Source organism: Mesoplodon mirus (assembly GCF_964341445.2).
Source record: "Mesoplodon mirus genome assembly, chromosome: 5".
Taxonomy (NCBI): Eukaryota; Metazoa; Chordata; class Mammalia; order Artiodactyla; family Ziphiidae; genus Mesoplodon; species Mesoplodon mirus.
Window position 1 is genome coordinate 106,883,412 of NC_138980.1, and position 18,316 is coordinate 106,901,727.

Consider the following 18,316-nt stretch of genomic DNA (forward strand, 5'->3'; position numbering starts at 1 on the left):
TGTTAAATAAATTAGATTTTTGACTTCTCCCTACTGTTTCAAGAATCTCCTTTATATTTCATTCTTTTCTATGCTGTAAAGGCTAGAAAGAAATTATTCTTTATTCCAAATGCTCTTTAATCTGGTTCTTCCAAATCTGCAGAGAAGGAGTTTCTGCGATGTGTAAGGTTGGATTGACTGACAAAGCAAAATACTAGATTTTGTGAAACTTAATGACTCCCTCTCTCTCCCCCGGGGGGTGGGGGAGCATCTAATAAAAGAATGGGGCAAAGAAGGAGATACCGTTTACTAAGGTATCTTTGGATTACCTCAAAATTTCACATTCATACTATCATTCTAAACATATTACCAGCTTTTGACGAGAGCTGGGTATATTTGATTTCAGGATTAACTGATTTCCTGTGCTACTGTCTACTTATACTCCCATCTTTTTTTTTTTCCTCTTCTTTCCCTGCTTAGATTTTATTTTTATTACCGTGGTTAAAATATAATTATTGGATAGTCTTTGGTTTCTCTATCAGATGATATTTTAAAGAGCAGAATTAAATGACTTCTTAAATAAAAGAATTATAACCAGGGGCTTCCCTGGTGGCGCAGTGGTTGAGAGTCCACCTGCCAATGCAAGGGACATGGGTTCCCCAGTCCGGGAAAATCCCACATGCTGCGGAGCGGCTGGGCCCGTGAGCCATGGCCGCTGAGCCTGCGCGTCCGGAGCCTGTGCTCCGCAACGGGAGAGGCCACAACAGTGAGAAGCCCGCATACCGCAAAAAAAAAAAAAAAAAAAAAAAAAAGTGGGGCAAGAATTATAACCACAGTTCTTTAAATGGTATAGTACCTCTTTTAGGAAAGAAAGATCTATCTTAAATTGTATCCCAGGATAAGTCATAAATACTTTTTACTATTTACTTGCATAAGTGAAAAGAAATTCAAGTGCCTGATATTTTCCTTAAGTTGTAGTGCAAAACCAAAAAAGTGATCCCCAAAGAGCTATTGATTCTTATCAGTTCTTAATTCTGTAGCATTCAGATATTTCACATTTATATAACTGTTGTTAAGAAGGAGCAGGAGAGGCTAGCTGTGTAGAGTGCTTAGTTCTCAAAGGGAGACAGGCCAGGGTTTGAGCTCCAGGTCACTTATTAGCTGTGTAACCTTATGTGATTTCACAGGATTTACCTGTGGAATCCTGTGGAAATAATAGTATCTACTCCACAAGGGTGTTCTGAGAATTCCCACAGGTGATAGTAAAAGTGATTACACTGGCCTGACACATTTTAAGTGCTCAGTAAATAGTAACTAGGTGGCTATAATCATTTCCTAAAACAATCTCACTTAAAGCAGTCACCTGACCCATCACCATTTATAGACAGTTTTCTGGTTTTGACATAAAGTTCCAAAATTATATTTGACTTCGGAATTTTTTTTTGCACTATCTTTAAATATTCTTTTTTTTAATTTATTTTATTTTATTTTTGGCTGCCTTGGGTCTTCACTGCTGCATGTGGGCTTTCTCTAGTTGCGGCAAGCGGGGGCTGCTCTTCGTTGAGGTGCGCGGGCTTCTCATGGCGGTGGCTTATCTTGTCGAGGAGCACAGGCTCTAGGCATGTGGCCTTCAATAGTTGTGGCATGCGGGCTTAGTAGTTGTGGTGCACAGGCTTAGTTGCTCTGTGGCATGTGGGAATCTTCCCGGACCAGGGCTTGAACCCATGTCTCCTGCATTGGCAGGCGGATTCTTAACCACTGTGCCACACCAGGGAAGCCCTTTTTGCACTGTCTTTAGCTTGACTTATAATGCAGCTTAGGTACGCAAATAAAATATGAAGTATTTAATAAATACCTATTGGTTAATTTTAAATAATTCAAGAGTTCACCTTAAGTTGAGTCAAAGCTCCATGATGGGTTCAGAAGGGAAGCTGAAGGTATTTCAAGTACATCTCTAACCTTAGAGAATAAAATTAGAAAGATCTCTTTAATGTGTTTCTTAGAGAAATCACTCTTTTCTAGAACGAATGCTATTTCTTATGGTTGTATGTTGACAAAACCAATAGTGGTTGATAGAATAAAAGTAACCATAGGTTTAATTTGGATGGATAAACAATATGTAAATAATCAAGAGATGGTTATAACAACTTTTATAGGATAAGTAACTCTCTTTTATTTATCCCCAAAGAAACCTGAGCTCTGCTTCTTCCCTCCTACCCTAAAAGAATCGTGTCAGAAATTAATATTACTCAGCACAATTAAAATTACTTAGTAAAATTACTTAGTAAATTACATATTACTTTTATAGTCCTTATATATTGCAAGACATAGTCCCTGGAAATAAGTGGACATAGATTTCTTTGGTCATAGAGCAGGTTTTTGTGTTTGTTAGTTTTGGGGTTTTTTTGCGGTACGCGGGCCTCTCACTGCTGTGGCCTCTCCCGCTGTGGAGCACAGGCTCCGGACGCGCAGGCCCAGCGGCCATGGCTCACGGGCCCAGCCGCTCCGCGGCATGTGGGATCATCCCGGACGAGGGCACAAACCCGTGTCCCCTGCATTGGCAGGCGGACTCTCAACCACTGCGCCACCGGGAAGCCCATAGAGCAGTTTTTATTGCAGTAGAATTGGCTTATTATAGTGGCAGACGTCAAGAACTAAACTTTTGAGCATTTTAGTATTGTCTACACTTTTATTCTAAGCTTAAGACTGCCCTACATTCTCTGAGAAATACAGAGGGTTAATTCAAGGAAATCTAAAATCAGTGAACCAACCAAGAGTTTAACAGAATCTTTTGACTATAAAACATCACCTTGTTGAAGCATTTCTCAAAACGGTTTCCCTAGCCAGTTCCAGTCTGCATTGTTTCTTGGATGGATGAAGATACTAGATCACTATCTTATTTATAGCTCAAGGACTAGTCAGTTAAACCCTAGAGTTACTTGATTTTCAAAAGAGCTAGTTGGTGCAAATATTTAATTAAAGCTAAAAATCAAAAGTTGAAGTCCTATTGAAATTCCATTTGTAATGGAACTGTACTTAGTAAGTTAAACATTATTCTAAAACATGCCTATCATATTTGGCCACCTGTAATTACATTATCTTGTAAAACTGGATTGCATTAAAAAATATACAATGAGTTGAGGTTATGTTTGTGCAGTTAAACTTAGACTAAAAAACATTTAGGTGAAAAACTAACGTGCTTGAGACATTTGCTTATAGTGGTATTGACTTTTATTTATTTTTTTTTAAATGTTCAATTTTTTAAAAAGATTTATTTATTATTTATTTATTTTTGGCTGCGTTGGGTCTCAGTTGCTGCATGCGGAATCTTTCGCTGTGGTGCACGGGATCTTTACTGTGGCACTCGGGCTTCTCTCTAGTTGTGGCCTGCGGGTTTTCTCTTCTCTAGTTGTGGCACGCAGGCTCCAGGGCACATGGGCTCTATAGTTTGCGGCGAGGGCTCTAGTTGAGGTGCGTGAGCTCAGTAGTTGTGGCGCTCGGGCTTACTTGCCCCACAGCATGTGGGATCTTAGTTCCCTGACCAGGGATCGAACCCACGTCCCCTGCATTGTAAGGTGGATTCTTTACCACTGGACTACCAGGTAAGTCCTGGTATTGACTTTTAGAACTTAATCCGGGTACCTTTCCCATTAACACAGTCGTCAGAAGCATAAAAAGTGGTATAGCGTTCTAGCTGGCTCTCTTGTTGCATTTTTTAAAACGTTCAAGAACTGTAGCATAGTACCTAACATCTTCTTGTCTAAAATTGGGATTAAAATCAATAAAGGATTTGAGGTTCTCTTATGTACTTTTCTCTTCTAGGTTGTTAGATATCTTAAAGTTTTTCAGCAACAGTAATCCTAGTTTATCCTGTTTGGATAAGCACCCACAACTACTCCATAGATGAGGGTTTTGTTTTTTTAATGAAAAATGTTAACACAAATATTTATATATGTTCCTTTACTCTACATGGTCCTTACAGAAAAAAATAACTGTTGTTTTTTTAGTTTTTATTTAATCAGAAGCTGAACCTTGGAAATTATAATGATTTTATAAAATTCATTTTCTTTGGAAACAAAATGCCAGAAGAATTGAATGAGCATTTAAGTGCTTTTCATGTTCAGCCCTAGGAGGTAACCTGTTACAGAGGCAAGATAAGGAAAGGGTACTGTATTTGAAATTCAGAAGTCTGGATTTGAGGTCCAACTCTGCTAACCACTAGCTTGGTGATTCTGAGCAATGAACTTTGCCTGTTGGAGACTCGTTTATCTCCCTCTGAAGTGGGGGATGATGGTGTCTTCCTACCACCCACGGCTGGTTTTAGGAGGTCTCACTTGAGACTATGGATATAAAAATACTCTGTACATTACAAAACTATGTAAACAAAAACAAGTTATAATTTTTGTTGAGGAAGCAAGCAATACAGATAGAACTCTAAGCATATCAGGAGGTTAGGTCGTAAATTCAGGTCATGAAGCAAAAGATTGGATAGAGCCCACGAGCCACAACTACTGAAGCCCACATGCCTAAAGCCTGTGCTCCGCAACAAGTGAAGCCACCGCAATGAGAAGCCCGCGCACCTCAATGAAGAGTGACCCCTGCTCACCGCAACTAGAAAAAGCCTGCGTGCAGCAACGAAGACCCCATGCAGCCAAAAATAAATAAATAAATTTTTTTTTTTTAATTACTCTTGAGAATCCCTAAGTTGATGTAAAGCATAGTGGTATTGTTTTGTCTATACAACCCAGACTAGTAATCTATAAAGTATATAATGCATATAGTTGTATACCGCATATATAAAGAGAACATAGCCAAAGTGATTTCATAATACTTTTTTATCATAATGTAGATAAATACTTGTAAGTTAAATATGTGTTAGACTCTTTTGTATCATAACAACTAGGAGTAAGAAAACCTATGAAAAAAATACACCCCCAGTGTAGTGGTACGATAGACACAGGCATCTGGAAAAAAACAATAGCTAATGGTAGCTAAAGTGGGCATAGTTCAGAGTTAGCAAAATGGTGGCAGCAGTGTTTTGTTTGGTGAGATAAAGGTTTAACATTTTAAAATTTGAGTCCTTTCTCAGTTGGGCGTTCATTCCCCAGGTACTCGCCACTGCCCTGTTGCTTTACACCCAGTCTCTTTCACATTTACCTGCAATGGGTCCTTAAACTCATTGAGTCTTTGATTTCTGATTTATCTAAAACAAGGCCTAGCTGAGGAAATTAATCTTAAGCTTGAATGTTAAGTGATTAGTATGGATTGGCAAAATAGTGTTTGGGAAGGTATGCCAGGTTGAAAGAACAGATAGATAGGAGGTAGAAATAGAGAGGAAATTGTTTACAAAACAAACAGACTGAAAAAGGTTAATACTGCTGAGCCACAGTTGGGAAGTGGAAGATGAAGTTGGTTGGTCCTAGAGTTGGACTGTCTGCTTTCTACGTGGAGGAGTTTGTTTTGCTTTGATAGAACCCACTGCAGGCTGTGTGACATGCTGAGGGTGGTATCTGAGAAAGCTTCTGTTAGCTATTTGAATGAGTAACATTTGGAAGGAACTGAAGGAAGGGAGGAAGGCCTTTGTCTAGTTGCTTGGTGATAGGGACCTGAAACAGGCTAGGAGCTTTCAAAGTAGAGACTAAGCTTAATATGAGGGAGCCTGGGGCAGACTGGCCCCAGATGATGATTGAGAGCCCTGAGCCACCTTTGCTTCTTTTGTGCATATGTGCGCGTGTACACCTGATATTCAAGCTTTCATCACATTTTATCATTCTTTCTTGGGAAGGTCTGCTCGTTCCACCATCTCCTGTTTGCTCCAGATGAAGCCATACTAATTTAGGCCTTTATCACCAGAGTGTTCCTAAATAAAACATCCCCTGGAGCTGATGTCTAATCCTTTTCCCTAGCCCCGATTGATCTCTCTCTGTCTTTCTTACACATGACTGAAAGAGCTGCTTTCCCTGAAACACTTCATTCTTTCAGCAACTCACTTTCTTATTCCAAAAATCAGAAGAGCCTCCAATTGTTTATCATGTCAAAGACAAGACTTAAAGGCCATCCCTAAAGGGGTAATGGAAGGGATTAGGATAGGGTTATTTCACAGGGTGATGAACCTTTAGAAATTATGAGGTCTGAAATTTAAATTACTGTCCTATTTATTCTGTAGTGGGTAGAAGCTAAAACTGAAGACAAATTTTGAGGTCAAGGAGAGATTAGCCAGGGATCACCAGGTCCAATTCTCATCCTTTATGTTATGTTTCACGTGCGAAAAGACCTGCCGTCTGCCTGCACAGTACCCACTCCTGTCTCCTTGCTTTTTTGCTTTGGACACTCCCTCTCCCTGGAGTTTGTCTTTTCAAAATTGCTACTCAAGAGCCATCTTTTCCATGAGCCTTTGCTCTTCTCTAGTATCTCTTCTAACCGATACTTTTCTCCTTTGTGAGAATCCTTACTGCACCTCCCAGCAGTACTTAGTCTAGTACAATATTTAATCGTTTTCAAATGTTCTCCAACTAAAATGCGAACTCACTGGCATAAAGGAGTAAGTGCCCATGGATCTACCGTAACAGATGTGTGTGGAGCCCAAGACAGTAGAAGAAAAACAGTATGGCAAAACAGGAAGATTGAGTCCTAGATTCTGGTCCTAGCTTAGTTATTAATGGGACACATGGCCCATTGTGGTTAAGGGTGGGGGGTGGGGCTGGGCACCAACTGGAGTACCTCTGGACCTGGAATTCTGTGATTCTAGCAGTGTGCGATTGCCTAATAGAATGTGGTGAGGGGAGAGGGAGAAGAGGCTGTGCGTTAAACTTAAGGTTGTGAGCCTGGAGAACGAAAAAGATAGAAGCACCCTTGCCAGAAAGTAGGAAAGGGGCGCCAGTTTGGCGAGGGGCAGAGGTGGTTTAGTGTTTGCCAATTTTGCTGTCATTGAGAGTTTCTAATGCAAAATGTCCAAGGCTGTGATAAGTTGCAAGTTGCAGAGAGATGCCAAGTTGAGGAATAGGGAAGAGATTCAGAGTCATCACCAAATAGGCAAGGTGAGCCTCCAGGAGAGACTGGATCTAGAAAGAGGAAAGTGAAAGGCATGATCAAAGAGCCAGGAGTGGTGTCTCCAAGTGACATCCAGTGGAGAAGTGAGCAATTTGAAAATTGAGGAAAGTTAGCATTTGTTTGGCCAAGAAGAATTGATGAACTTGATAGAGAAGTTCAAATTCCAGTGGTGAGCTGAAGATAACCTGCCTGCAAGGAGTCAGAGAGGAAAGTGTAACCAGCCTCAGAGGAGATGTTCAGTGTTTGTGATTTGAAGAGAGAGCAGGAGGCAGGGCTGATTGAAATATTCTGAAAGCTAGAACCTCGACCTGTCTTACCTAAATTGTAGTGCCACCTACTTACACACAAAGCGGGCCTCCCCAGGGTTTCTGCACACAAGCTACCATTACTTCAGGTAGAGGTTTAGCTATGGAAGGTAGGTTTGGGTGAGGTTTTCTCCCTCTAAGGAAATTCAAGTTAGCGTTAATCTATATTTTATATTTTCATAAAACACCCTGAATTAGAATGAATCACTATGAAAAATTGTTACCTACTTCTCCCACACCAAGAAATAAATTTTGTCACCCAGTAGTGCTTTGATTCTGCTGGTAAGTCTAAAGTTAAATAATCTTTTTATGGTGGTAGAACAATGGTAATAGTATCTATTATGTTTTCTTCAAGAAGATGTTTATCCATTTTTATAAATAATAATAGAATGGTTAATGCTACCACTTGATTTTATATTCAGATGATCTGTCTTTTAAAGTACTTATCCTTTCCTTATTTCTCTTTAGTTTATTGTAATCCTGATTAGTAAACTTTTAAATCTGTAGAGAAGTTTTGGGAAGTACCTAGTAAGTAGTAGTTAATGTGCAGTGGCTGAGGGAGGGGCACATGGGTGCCTCTGTATTTTTCTTTAAGGTAGAGTTGAGACCAGAAACCACTGCTTTTGTTTTTGTGCATTGGGTTTGGATATGAGGGTATGAAGAATAGTTTACAGGCTGATGTGTTACTATTAAAATGTTACCCAAATCTGATTTCCCCATGAATTTCTGTTAGCAGTTTGGAAAAGCGTTCCAATAGTGGTGAACCAGCCCCATACTGGTGACTTTGGGTACAGGAAATCATGCCTGAGACTATGGTAGATATTTACAGTTTCAGCTTTTGTTCTAAACACACAACTCTAGGGTTTCCCTGGTGGCGCAGTGGTTGAGAGTCCACCTGCCGATGCAGGGGACACGGGTTCGTGCCCCGGTCCGGGAAGATCCCACATGCCGCGGAGCGGCTGGGCCCGTGAGCCATAGCCACTGAGCCTGCGCGTCCGGAGCCTGTGCTCCGCAAAGGGAGAGGCCACAAGAATGAGAGGCCCGCGTACCGCCAAAAAAAAAAAAATAAAAATAAATAAATAAATAAATACACAACTGTATGAGAAAATATAAAAATTATGAACAGGACAAAGCTCATAATAAAACAAAACGTTGTTCTAGAAATTATATTCTCCTGGTGAGAAGCTTGTGAGAAGATTGGTAACCTGTTTGACCCTCAACTAAAAACTAATCTCTGGTAAAATGTGAGAAAATGGAAACCACAGTTCATTCTCAAATATTTTAATTTTATATTTCTAGCGTCCTCTTAAGAGTTTTGCAAAGTTTCTTTGACTATCTCTTGCTTTCCCCTACCTTTTTAAAAAACATATCAAGAAACTAAGCAATAATACTTTTTCATGTAAAATTGAATTAGTACACTAATCATTTTTTGCCAAATAATGTCAGTCATTTTCAAAAACGTGATTAGCTACACTGCCAAAAGATACCTTTGGTTGTGTATTCAGAGAAATGTCAATAGTGCAGTATCATTTATCAAGGCATCTTAATATAATGACATATAAACCTAAGTATGTAATGAAAAGGTTTTCACAGACTATAGCACTGACCAAGTGCATAGGTTTAGAGTTTAATCATTTAGTTCCGTGTCCCAGTAACCAAGGTTGACGTGTTTGTTTCTTATGTTTCTTTTAATAGAATTTAATTCCTTTTCGACCTTCAATTCAGTTCCAAGGGCTCCAAGGGGTGAGTACTCTTATTGTTTTGGCAAGAAAATCTAATCTTACACATTATTATATTTACGTCTTAAAATTTGTTTTCATCTGTGCCTCTTAATATAATGTCACTCATATTTTGTGAACTTTGTGACTAAATGTAAATTTATGACACCTTTAAGACTTGAATTATCTTCTTGATTTAGTTAAGTAATTCAGGTATAGATATTGAGAGTAGTTTTTTTCCAAGTCATAGATAATTGATTTTTTAACCTTTCTATTGAAGTGTAACATACATCATAGTATTATGAGATTATATTTTGTTTACCACAATTAAGTAACCATAAAGAATTATTAATTTCAGGCAAGTTATGATTATGTGATTGTTGTTAATATTAACAAACTTTTGCTGTCTATGGACTTTAATACTAGGAAATGAAATGTATATATAGAAAACTGAATTTTTCTAGTACACAGAATAAACAAAGTATTGTCTATTTTATTGCTGGATTTAAAAGTATAATAAATGATAACTCCTAATAAAATGCACCTATGAATTTTGTATTTGTAATAGATAAACTTTACAGGAGTAGTGTCAATATTATTTCATAATTATTACTATTACTATTTAACATTAATAAAATAAATAGACTCAATCATTCCTTCATTTAAATTAATATGCATTTCTGAATTTGTCTCTATATACTGTCTACAGTATGGAGATTTGGAATATCTGTAAATGGATTTTAGAGCTCTAGAGAAAAGGCAACCTGAGGGGGGAAGATCATATTCCTATTTATTATAAATCTATACACTTGTGAATTTTTGTTTATGTCACAAAATATAAAAATTCAATGTGAATAAATACAGTCTTTCTAAACTTTATAACTTGAAAACATTTCAAGAGTCAAGAGATTAATTGTATCATTCAACACCAACTAAGAGTACTTCTAAATCTTGTGGAATGCTAACTTGAAGGAGATGTTTGTGTGTGGATGTCAGAGGTTTGCTTCTACATGATAGCTTTACAATGAAGTCCTTTTTTTTCTCTCCCCAGTAACTGAGTGTTCATGAATGGGATCCTAAATGGAACAAGCATTCTTCTGAATTTTGTTTCATAGCTTTTTAGGTAGTCTCTAGCACATGCTGATACTATTTTTGAGGTATTAGTGTTGGTTGTTTACTAGAGGCTTCTTGAATTTTCTTACAAATTTTAATGGCATCAACAATATCTGAAGGGATGTTCGAGAGGCAGGCCTGACTTCTTGAGCTCAGCAGGGCTACCCATTTCAGTAAAGGGTTATCTGGGAAGAGAGGGCAGTACCCAGGGGAGAAGAGTAGGGTTTGAGCTGCTTTTCCCTCAGTAGCAGCTGACACCTTGTTTGCTGTCTGCTTCTTCCCTCTTCCCTTAATTCTTTCATTCTCCCAGTTGGGACGTGGAGGCCAGGGAAATGCAAGTGAAGGACATTTTCTTAGGCACTAGGTTAGACTGAATAATGAGGAACCAATATGTGCAGGCTTCCAAGCTCTTGATGCAGAAACATGTAGCTTTTAGCAGTCTTAGAAGGAATATGGTTTTCTGTAGCATACCAGTTACCCTCCAGGCCCTAGGTACCTTTACAAAGCAGGCAGTTTCTGTTTGAAACCTTGGACCCCCCTTTCTGAAATCTCCTACGTACCTCCCCCAAACTTTCCTATCTCTGTGTCCAAGCTTCCCCAGTTTATCTTTGCAAGCTCCATTCTCTCTTCCTACTCTATTCTTTGTCTGAGTATAGTTCACTGATAAAAGTAATTTAGATATAAGTGACTGATAGGTGTAAATCTTAATGGGTGGTTGAATTTTAACAGATAAGCTTTTTAACCAAATGAATGGTTACTGGAGTTGGGCGAGTATGAGTGTAGGGAGAGGAGGGAGTGCTGCAGGATGAGAGCTATAGGATACTTGGCCCTACCTTGCTTATTCTGCATTCTGTCTTCTCCATCCCTTCACCCCCCACCACAGTCCCCTTTTTATTATTCTAACTGGGAACAAAATATATGGACTCAGCATTGTTTCAGAGCCTGCAGCTGCATTCCATCCACCCCTCCCCCCCTTCTCTTTGCAGCGCTCTCACCAGCCCTTTGGGACTTAGTAAAAACAAAGAGTCATTACTGGGGAGAGAGTGGGTTGGCACAGCCCACAGGGAATACACAGAGCCACAAATGTGAGGGTCTTCTGTACAGTGTTCCTCTGTTTTTCTTGAGAGCCACGATAATTTAACATTGCCGGTGCTGATTGCTTTAAAAACTATCTGAAGAAGTATACTTACAGAGTTTTCCTACGTGGAAAGTGTTTAGGACTTTAAATTGGAAGGTTTCAATTTAGATTTCCCACAAAAGAGTTTTTCTCAATGAGAAATTTTAGTCGTCTTTTTTTTTTTTTTTTTTGTGGTACGCGGGCCTCTCACTGTTGTGGCCTCTCCCGTTCTCCGGACTCTCAGGCTCAGCGGCCATGGCTCATGGGCCTAGCCGCTCCGCGGCATGTGGGATCTTCCTGGACCGGGACACGAACCCGTGTCCCCTGCATCGGCAGGCGGACCCTCAACCACTGCGCCACCAGGGAAGCCCTTAGTTGTCTTTTAATATGGTGTTTCAGACACTTTGAAAGTTTCTCTAGAAAGAATGTGGCAAGTCTAACAAATTTACAGGCTTTACATCAAATGTGATTGAAAATATACATTAACTATCATGATAGTGTCCTATATAGTCATATTTGAAATACAACTGAAATATTGTTAAAATATCATTTCAAAAGTGAACATTTAGTGTTAAGATTATTTCCTCTTTCCCTGATGCTAAGCACTGCATGTTTATGCTGTTCCTTGTTACTAATTACAGGATTTTTTCCCCCTCTGTAATGTCTTTAGAAGGTCAGAATTTGGGTCTTGGCTGGTTAACTTTTAAGCATATTTACTTTTGTGCCTGAACACGTTCTCTTTTTCTTTTTTTAAATAAATTCATTAATTTTATTTATTTATTATTTTTGGCTGTGTTGGGTCTTCGTTGCTGTGCACGGGCTTTCTCTAGTTGCGGCAAGCGGGGCCTACTCTTTGTTGCGGTGCATGGGCTTCTCATTGCAGTGGCTTCTCTTGTTGTGGAGCATGGGCTCTGGGTGTGCGGGCTTCAGTAGTTGTGGCACGTGGGCTCAGTAGTTGTGGCTCACGGGCTCTAGAGTGCAGGCTCAGTAGTTGTGGCGCATAGGCTTAGTTGCTCTGCGGCATGTGGGATCTTCCTGGACCAGGGCTCGAACCCTTGTCCCCTGCATTGGAAGGCGGATTCTTAACCACTGCACCACCAGGGAAGCCCTGAACACGTTCTCTTAAATTGAAGTTTTCTTCTAAAAAAAAAATGCAGACTGGACCATTAAACAAAGTATAGCAATATGCTCTTAAAAGAGTGAAAATTCTGAGAATCATTGATTACCTGGATTTTTATCATCACAGTTGGGCAGCAGCTTTTATAGCATAAAAAATGAAAATTTGTCTTTCACACTTCATCTCACCCTTTTCCCTTGGTGGAAAAGCGTAGTCAGGAAATTGAATGGTCGTTGAAGACATTTTATGGATTCTGAAAAGATGAGGAAATATCTATAGGAACAGTTAATTGTGTTTTCAAAACTCATGAATATCAGGAGCTGAATAAATCAGCCAAAAATACCTTGTTGATTTTTAAGAGTATGGCTCAACCAATTATCCTTGCAGTTCTGATCCATACCTAGGATACTCATAACTAAAGGTGTACTAGGATTGTACATTTTCAGACAATTCTAATTGAATAGAAAAGGTAGCTGGTAAGATTCACATGGCTATGGTATTGAGGTGTTCAAGTTATAACATTCAGAGGGGTGTAATGGTATAATGCACATGGTTTCCAAAAGCTGCATCTTTATTGTTGAGCAAGCTTTATCCAAATCACGGTAGTTCTGTCTCATATTTTCACTGGATACTGAAAATGTGGCAGGTGAAAATTTTCCAAAAATGTGTGTTTCAGTAAAGTTTTAAAAACTAATTACTCTTGGGCCTCCCTGGTGGCGCAGTGGTTGAGAGTCCGCCTGCCAATGCAGGGGATACGGGTTCGTGCCCCGGTCTGGGAGGATCCCACATGCCGCGGAGCGGCTGGGCCCGTGAGCCATGGCCGCTGGGCCTGCGCGTCCGGAGCCTGTGCTCCGCAACGGGAGAGGCCACAACAGTGAGAGGCCCGCATACCGCGAAAAAAAAAAAAAAAAAAAAAAAAAAAAAACTAATTACTCTTGGCTTCCCTGGTGGCGCAGTGGTTGAGAGTCCGCCTGCCGATGCAGGGGACATGGGTTCGTGCCCCGGTCCGGGAAGATCCCACATGCTGCGGAGCGGCTGGGCCCGTGAGCCATGGCCGCTGAGCCTGCGCATCCAGAGCCTGTGCTCCGCAACGGGAGAGGCCACAACAGTGAGAGGCCCACATACCGCAAAAAAAAAAAAAAAAAAAAAAACCTAATTACTCTTTATTTTTATGTTTGTTGAAAGTTTCTTATCTAAAGACACACAGCTGATGGGCACGCAGCTGTAACTACTGTCTAGGCCTATACTCTGCCAGGGAAAATTCTCCCCACTATACCACACAGCTGTAAAAGGAGAGGTATTGGAAGTAAGTTAACTCAGTATTTTCAAGTAACGGCAGTTGTTACTGATGCAGTTATCTACTAACATAATTACTCAATAAACTATAAACAGGTGCCTAATCAGTGAGTGTGCTAATAGCTTTATTGTTCTGTTTGTTTCTTATTTATTGCACAAACATTCTTTTAGCCCTTACTGGTGCCAAGTACTTTCCTAAGTGCTTTGTGTGCAAAGATACAGGGATGGGTAAGACATGGGGTGTGCCCTCAGGGAACTCAGAATCTGACAAACATATATAGACTAATACTCAGGAAAGAATTAATAATGTAGGGCTTATCCAGAACCCTCCTTTCAGAACTTCTGTAGATACAGGGGACTCTCAGGAACAAGGCTTATGTATTTCTGATTGGTATGAATCAGGGTTTTAAACAAAGGTTTCGGTAGATGCAAAATATTATATCCTGGAAATAGGTATGTAAAATTCCAGAAGGTCTATTAAAATCTATGTACACACTCATACACAAAAAGGTAGATCTGTGATATGTTTATAATTCAGATAAAATCTGAAATGGCAACGTTTTCAACAGCAAATAATGGCCACATCTGTTGGCCTGTGTCAGCCTTGCAGAGTGGACTTGCCTGTGGCATCAGGGACTCATGTGCAGGGAATGATTGTCCCAGGGCAGTGAGAAATAATGTTAACTTTGTCACAGTAAATAGGATTCCAGACCTCAGTATTAACTCAGTATTTGTTATGAGAATGTTGTTCCAAAATTCTCTCTAATTTAATTGCTTACTTCAGACTCAGCAATCCCAGAGGCTTTAAAAAATACAAGTTCGCTTTGCATATGTAATTTAGAAATTAACCTTAAGATGAGGACAGAAAATATTGTCTATAAGTACCATGTCATGTCTCCTGTGAAATACTGAGTAACACACACTTTTCTAAGAATGAGCAAGGAACAGCCAGTCAAACAGCTTTTAAATGTACGCCTTCCAAAAAGGCACACTGACCTTCTGAAGATGAAATCAGCATTTAACTGCTAACTTTAAAGGCTTGCATAGTGTTAAAATTTTTGCAGTAGAGCCATTAACTCTAAAGAACAGAGTTGGATTTTCTTTTCTTTTTTTCGTAACTTGCAAACTTAGCAAAGCATTCAGAAATATTTTGTTAATTATTTATTTTCCTTTTGGGGGGCTGGAGAGAAGATTGGGTTTGAAAAACTAAATTATACAGTATTTGAAATTAGTAGCCAGTTTCAACCCACCTGAAAATACTTCCCACAGACTACCCTTCTCTAATCTACTTGATACTCGGGAAGCAAAGATAACTATCTGCTTGAAACAGCAGCAGAGAAAAAATAAATCCCCAGCACTGTCATTCCTTCTTAGATGATATGCCTGCACTGTGCTTTCCCCTGCTGTTTTTGGTTTGGCTAGTCCACTGGTTTTGCCAACGGTTGTGTTTAGTCAGTCTGCTCAAAGGTTGCTGACTAACAGCTACCTTTATACACTCAGCTCTGAATGTAGTTAATACTACAAAGGTGTTAAAATTAAATCCTTTTATGGCAGTTCTGTTCTAATTTTTTTAATATTACAGTGGTTAACGTGTAGATAACATATTTGCGTTGAATTATAACCCATTAACCACATGTTAATTTACTAAGGTATTAATACAATAGTAAATTACCCAATTTGAAAGAAATACTTAACTTTGATATATCAAAGGTTATATAACTTTTTATGTATATAGTATAATATACAGTGTGTGTGTGTGTGTATATATATATGTATATATATGTAAAATGTCATATTTGGCCAGTGGTATGGGCTGACATTCTGGAAACTCCTATTATTTCAAACAATAACTGAATAATAGTTTGAAGCTATTGACCAACTTCTCTATTTTATGTTGCCACCCACCTCTGCTCTCCTTTTCTTTCTGGATAAGAATTGCCTGTGGGGTTTCTAAATAAAAAAGAGTAGAGAGCTAAGTTCACAAATCATGGCCAGGTACCACTACAGACACCAGTGACATAAAGGAGACACGCAGAATGGTGAGGGTGGGAGGGTGACTTTGACTGGATGGTTGTGTTGCCTGAGGAAGCTATCTCAGCGTACACCACACAGGCTCCAGTGTGGGCCACAGCAGGACAAGCCTCCCAAAGCACGATCATAAAGGAGTTGAAGACTAAGTCATCCTGCTCTGTCCTTCACCAAACTGCAGTCACTTTGGAAAGCAGCCATTGGAACTATGATTGAAATCTGAATTTGCTACAAATACCATTAACTGCATTCTTAGCGGTCAGTTAAGCTTACTATCTTCATTCAACAAGCGTTTGTGAATATTTGCACTGTACCAAGCACCACGGTAGACAGTGTTTGGACAAAGGTAAATAGGACCTTGAAATTCCAACTCTTGTTCCTGACACCATCTGTTTGTCAATAAAATCTGCCGCTGATGGCTTTGCCTTTTTGTTTCCCACCAAAAACTGAAACTTGCGAAATTCAGTTGTCTATGTTACAGACATTGTCACTTAACAGCACTTCATTTAAGCTTGGAAAATAATAATCTTTAACCATTTTATAACACCTATGGTTCTTATAGCTAACCCACCCCTAAATTTGAGCCACAAGCAGTATGTAAATATCTCTTGACTTCTTACTATGTGCAAGGCCTTATCCTTATAAGAGCTTTATTAAAGAGGTTATAAGAGCTCTACTAAAAAGAAAAGTCAAAATTTAAAGCAGGAAAAACAACCTAGCAGAATATGTCCAAGCCCCAGATCTTATTTCAAACAATATTTAACACAACAACAAAATTACTATATGTTGTTGACTCCAAGGCTTATTTTCTTTTTAACATTTAACGTCTTTGGAATTAGAATGTATCTCATTATCAACAGCGTCTTAGTACTGTGTCATAGTTTGTCAGCATTTTATATTATGCAATGGTACATAGTCATACAGTTGCTGGCACCTTAACTACAGCAATGCAGTGGAAGTATTTAGAGAGTTCCTATATTCTGCAATAAGATTTTATCTAACTAGAATCTTTTCAAAAGTTTTCTTTCCTGACCCCACCCTGGGGTCTGGTTTGCTTTTTTAGCTCCATATGTTACATAATCTGGAGAATTTATAGGGAAGGTAAATTTTTATAACTATTCTTGTGATTTAAACTGGAAGGAACAAGAATATGAAATTAAAATGTTCTCAAATTTGTTTTTACGCTAAAAACCTTATAAAAGTAATTTGTTTTGAAAACAAGTTTAGAAGAAAAGAGTTTTACTGACTTAAAAGACCTAAAAAGCTCATAGACATGCTTTGAGGCTAATGAATTTGCCCTTATCAGGCTAGGAATTTTCAAATCTCTCTAACTAGTCTTATACTTTGTACTGTATTTACCAGAAATGCACAGTCATCTATTATTTTGCTTATAGATTCCAACTTTTTTCAATAAGTATAACTAAAATTTATTGAATATTTATTACATGCTAAGAATCCTATACTAAGCACTTTATATATATTATTCTCATTTAATCCTCACAGGGATGTCATGAAGCAGATATTCCTGTTCTGTTAGTGTGTTAACTATGGCTCTGAAGTTAAACCACTTGTAAAAGCTCACACAATTAGTGAGTAAAGTAGCTGGCACACAAACCTAGGCATCTAGTTCCAGAGCCTGTTTTCATTACTACACTGATCTACCTGCCTATAATAAATGTTCAATGAGCATTTTATTCTGACATTCATACGAACATTTGTTGAGTATCTCCCCAGCTAGCAAGAGGAAGCAGAACAGTCAGGGAGGTCTCAGAGAGGTGGTAAGCACGTGTGGCAAAAGTTGCCACCTTCTTAAGGAGCTTGAATTTCACCTTGGAGATCAGTGCTTCTTATCTATAAAGTCTCACTGGGGGTCTATGATGAGGTCTGGAAGTCTGGCTTTAAAAATTTTTCCCCCTAGATTTCATTATAATAGCTAGGTTCACTATAATTAAGAATATGATAAGAATATGCACGTATGTAGGTATGTACACATTCTCTTCTCAGGAGAAGGTTCATAATTTTCATCATTTTCTGAAGGGGACCACTGACTACAGTAGATTCTTTCAAACACATTTAGTAACAAGTCACAGTAAGAAAAAACATTTTACATTGTGACACTTTACAGATATCAGTGTACACATTCACACAGCTAAAATAAAAGTTTCACAGCACAGTATTTATCCTTTACCAGTATACTCTGACATTTTCTATTTCAATTTAAAAGAATCCTGATCACAATCCACTAAAATAATGTCATAACCTTCCAATGGGTCACAGTCTGTGCTTTAAAAAACAATACAGGAGATGATCATCTTTTTAATTTTAGAAATTTTAGCCAGGGAGTCATGTGATCAGATTTGCATTTTAACGTGTTTATCCAGTAGCTACCTTAACTTAGTTATTCCTTCTGTATGGGGAGAAAGGAAAGAGAGGAGTTGAGGATGGCGCCATATTTATGATGAGCATTTGGTTGGATGGTGAGGCCATTATTCAAGATCTAAAATAGATGAAAGAACAGACTGAGGCAGAACTCATGGGGTGTTTAGTTTGGGACATGATGTCCATGAGGTGTTCAGATAATAACTTCATACCT

General features: G+C 38.8%; 1 protein-coding gene across 1 annotated transcript in view; it reads left to right on the forward strand.

Moving 5' to 3' along the window:
• The window catches only part of ELL2 (elongation factor for RNA polymerase II 2), a 75,017-nt gene that overhangs the window by 11,240 nt on the left and 45,461 nt on the right, over nt 1-18,316 (forward strand). Inside the window, exon 2 of the mRNA XM_082620955.1 lies at nt 9,030-9,077. Coding sequence (XP_082477081.1) covers nt 9,030-9,077 — 48 coding nt within the window. The remainder of the gene's footprint in view (nt 1-9,029; nt 9,078-18,316) is intronic.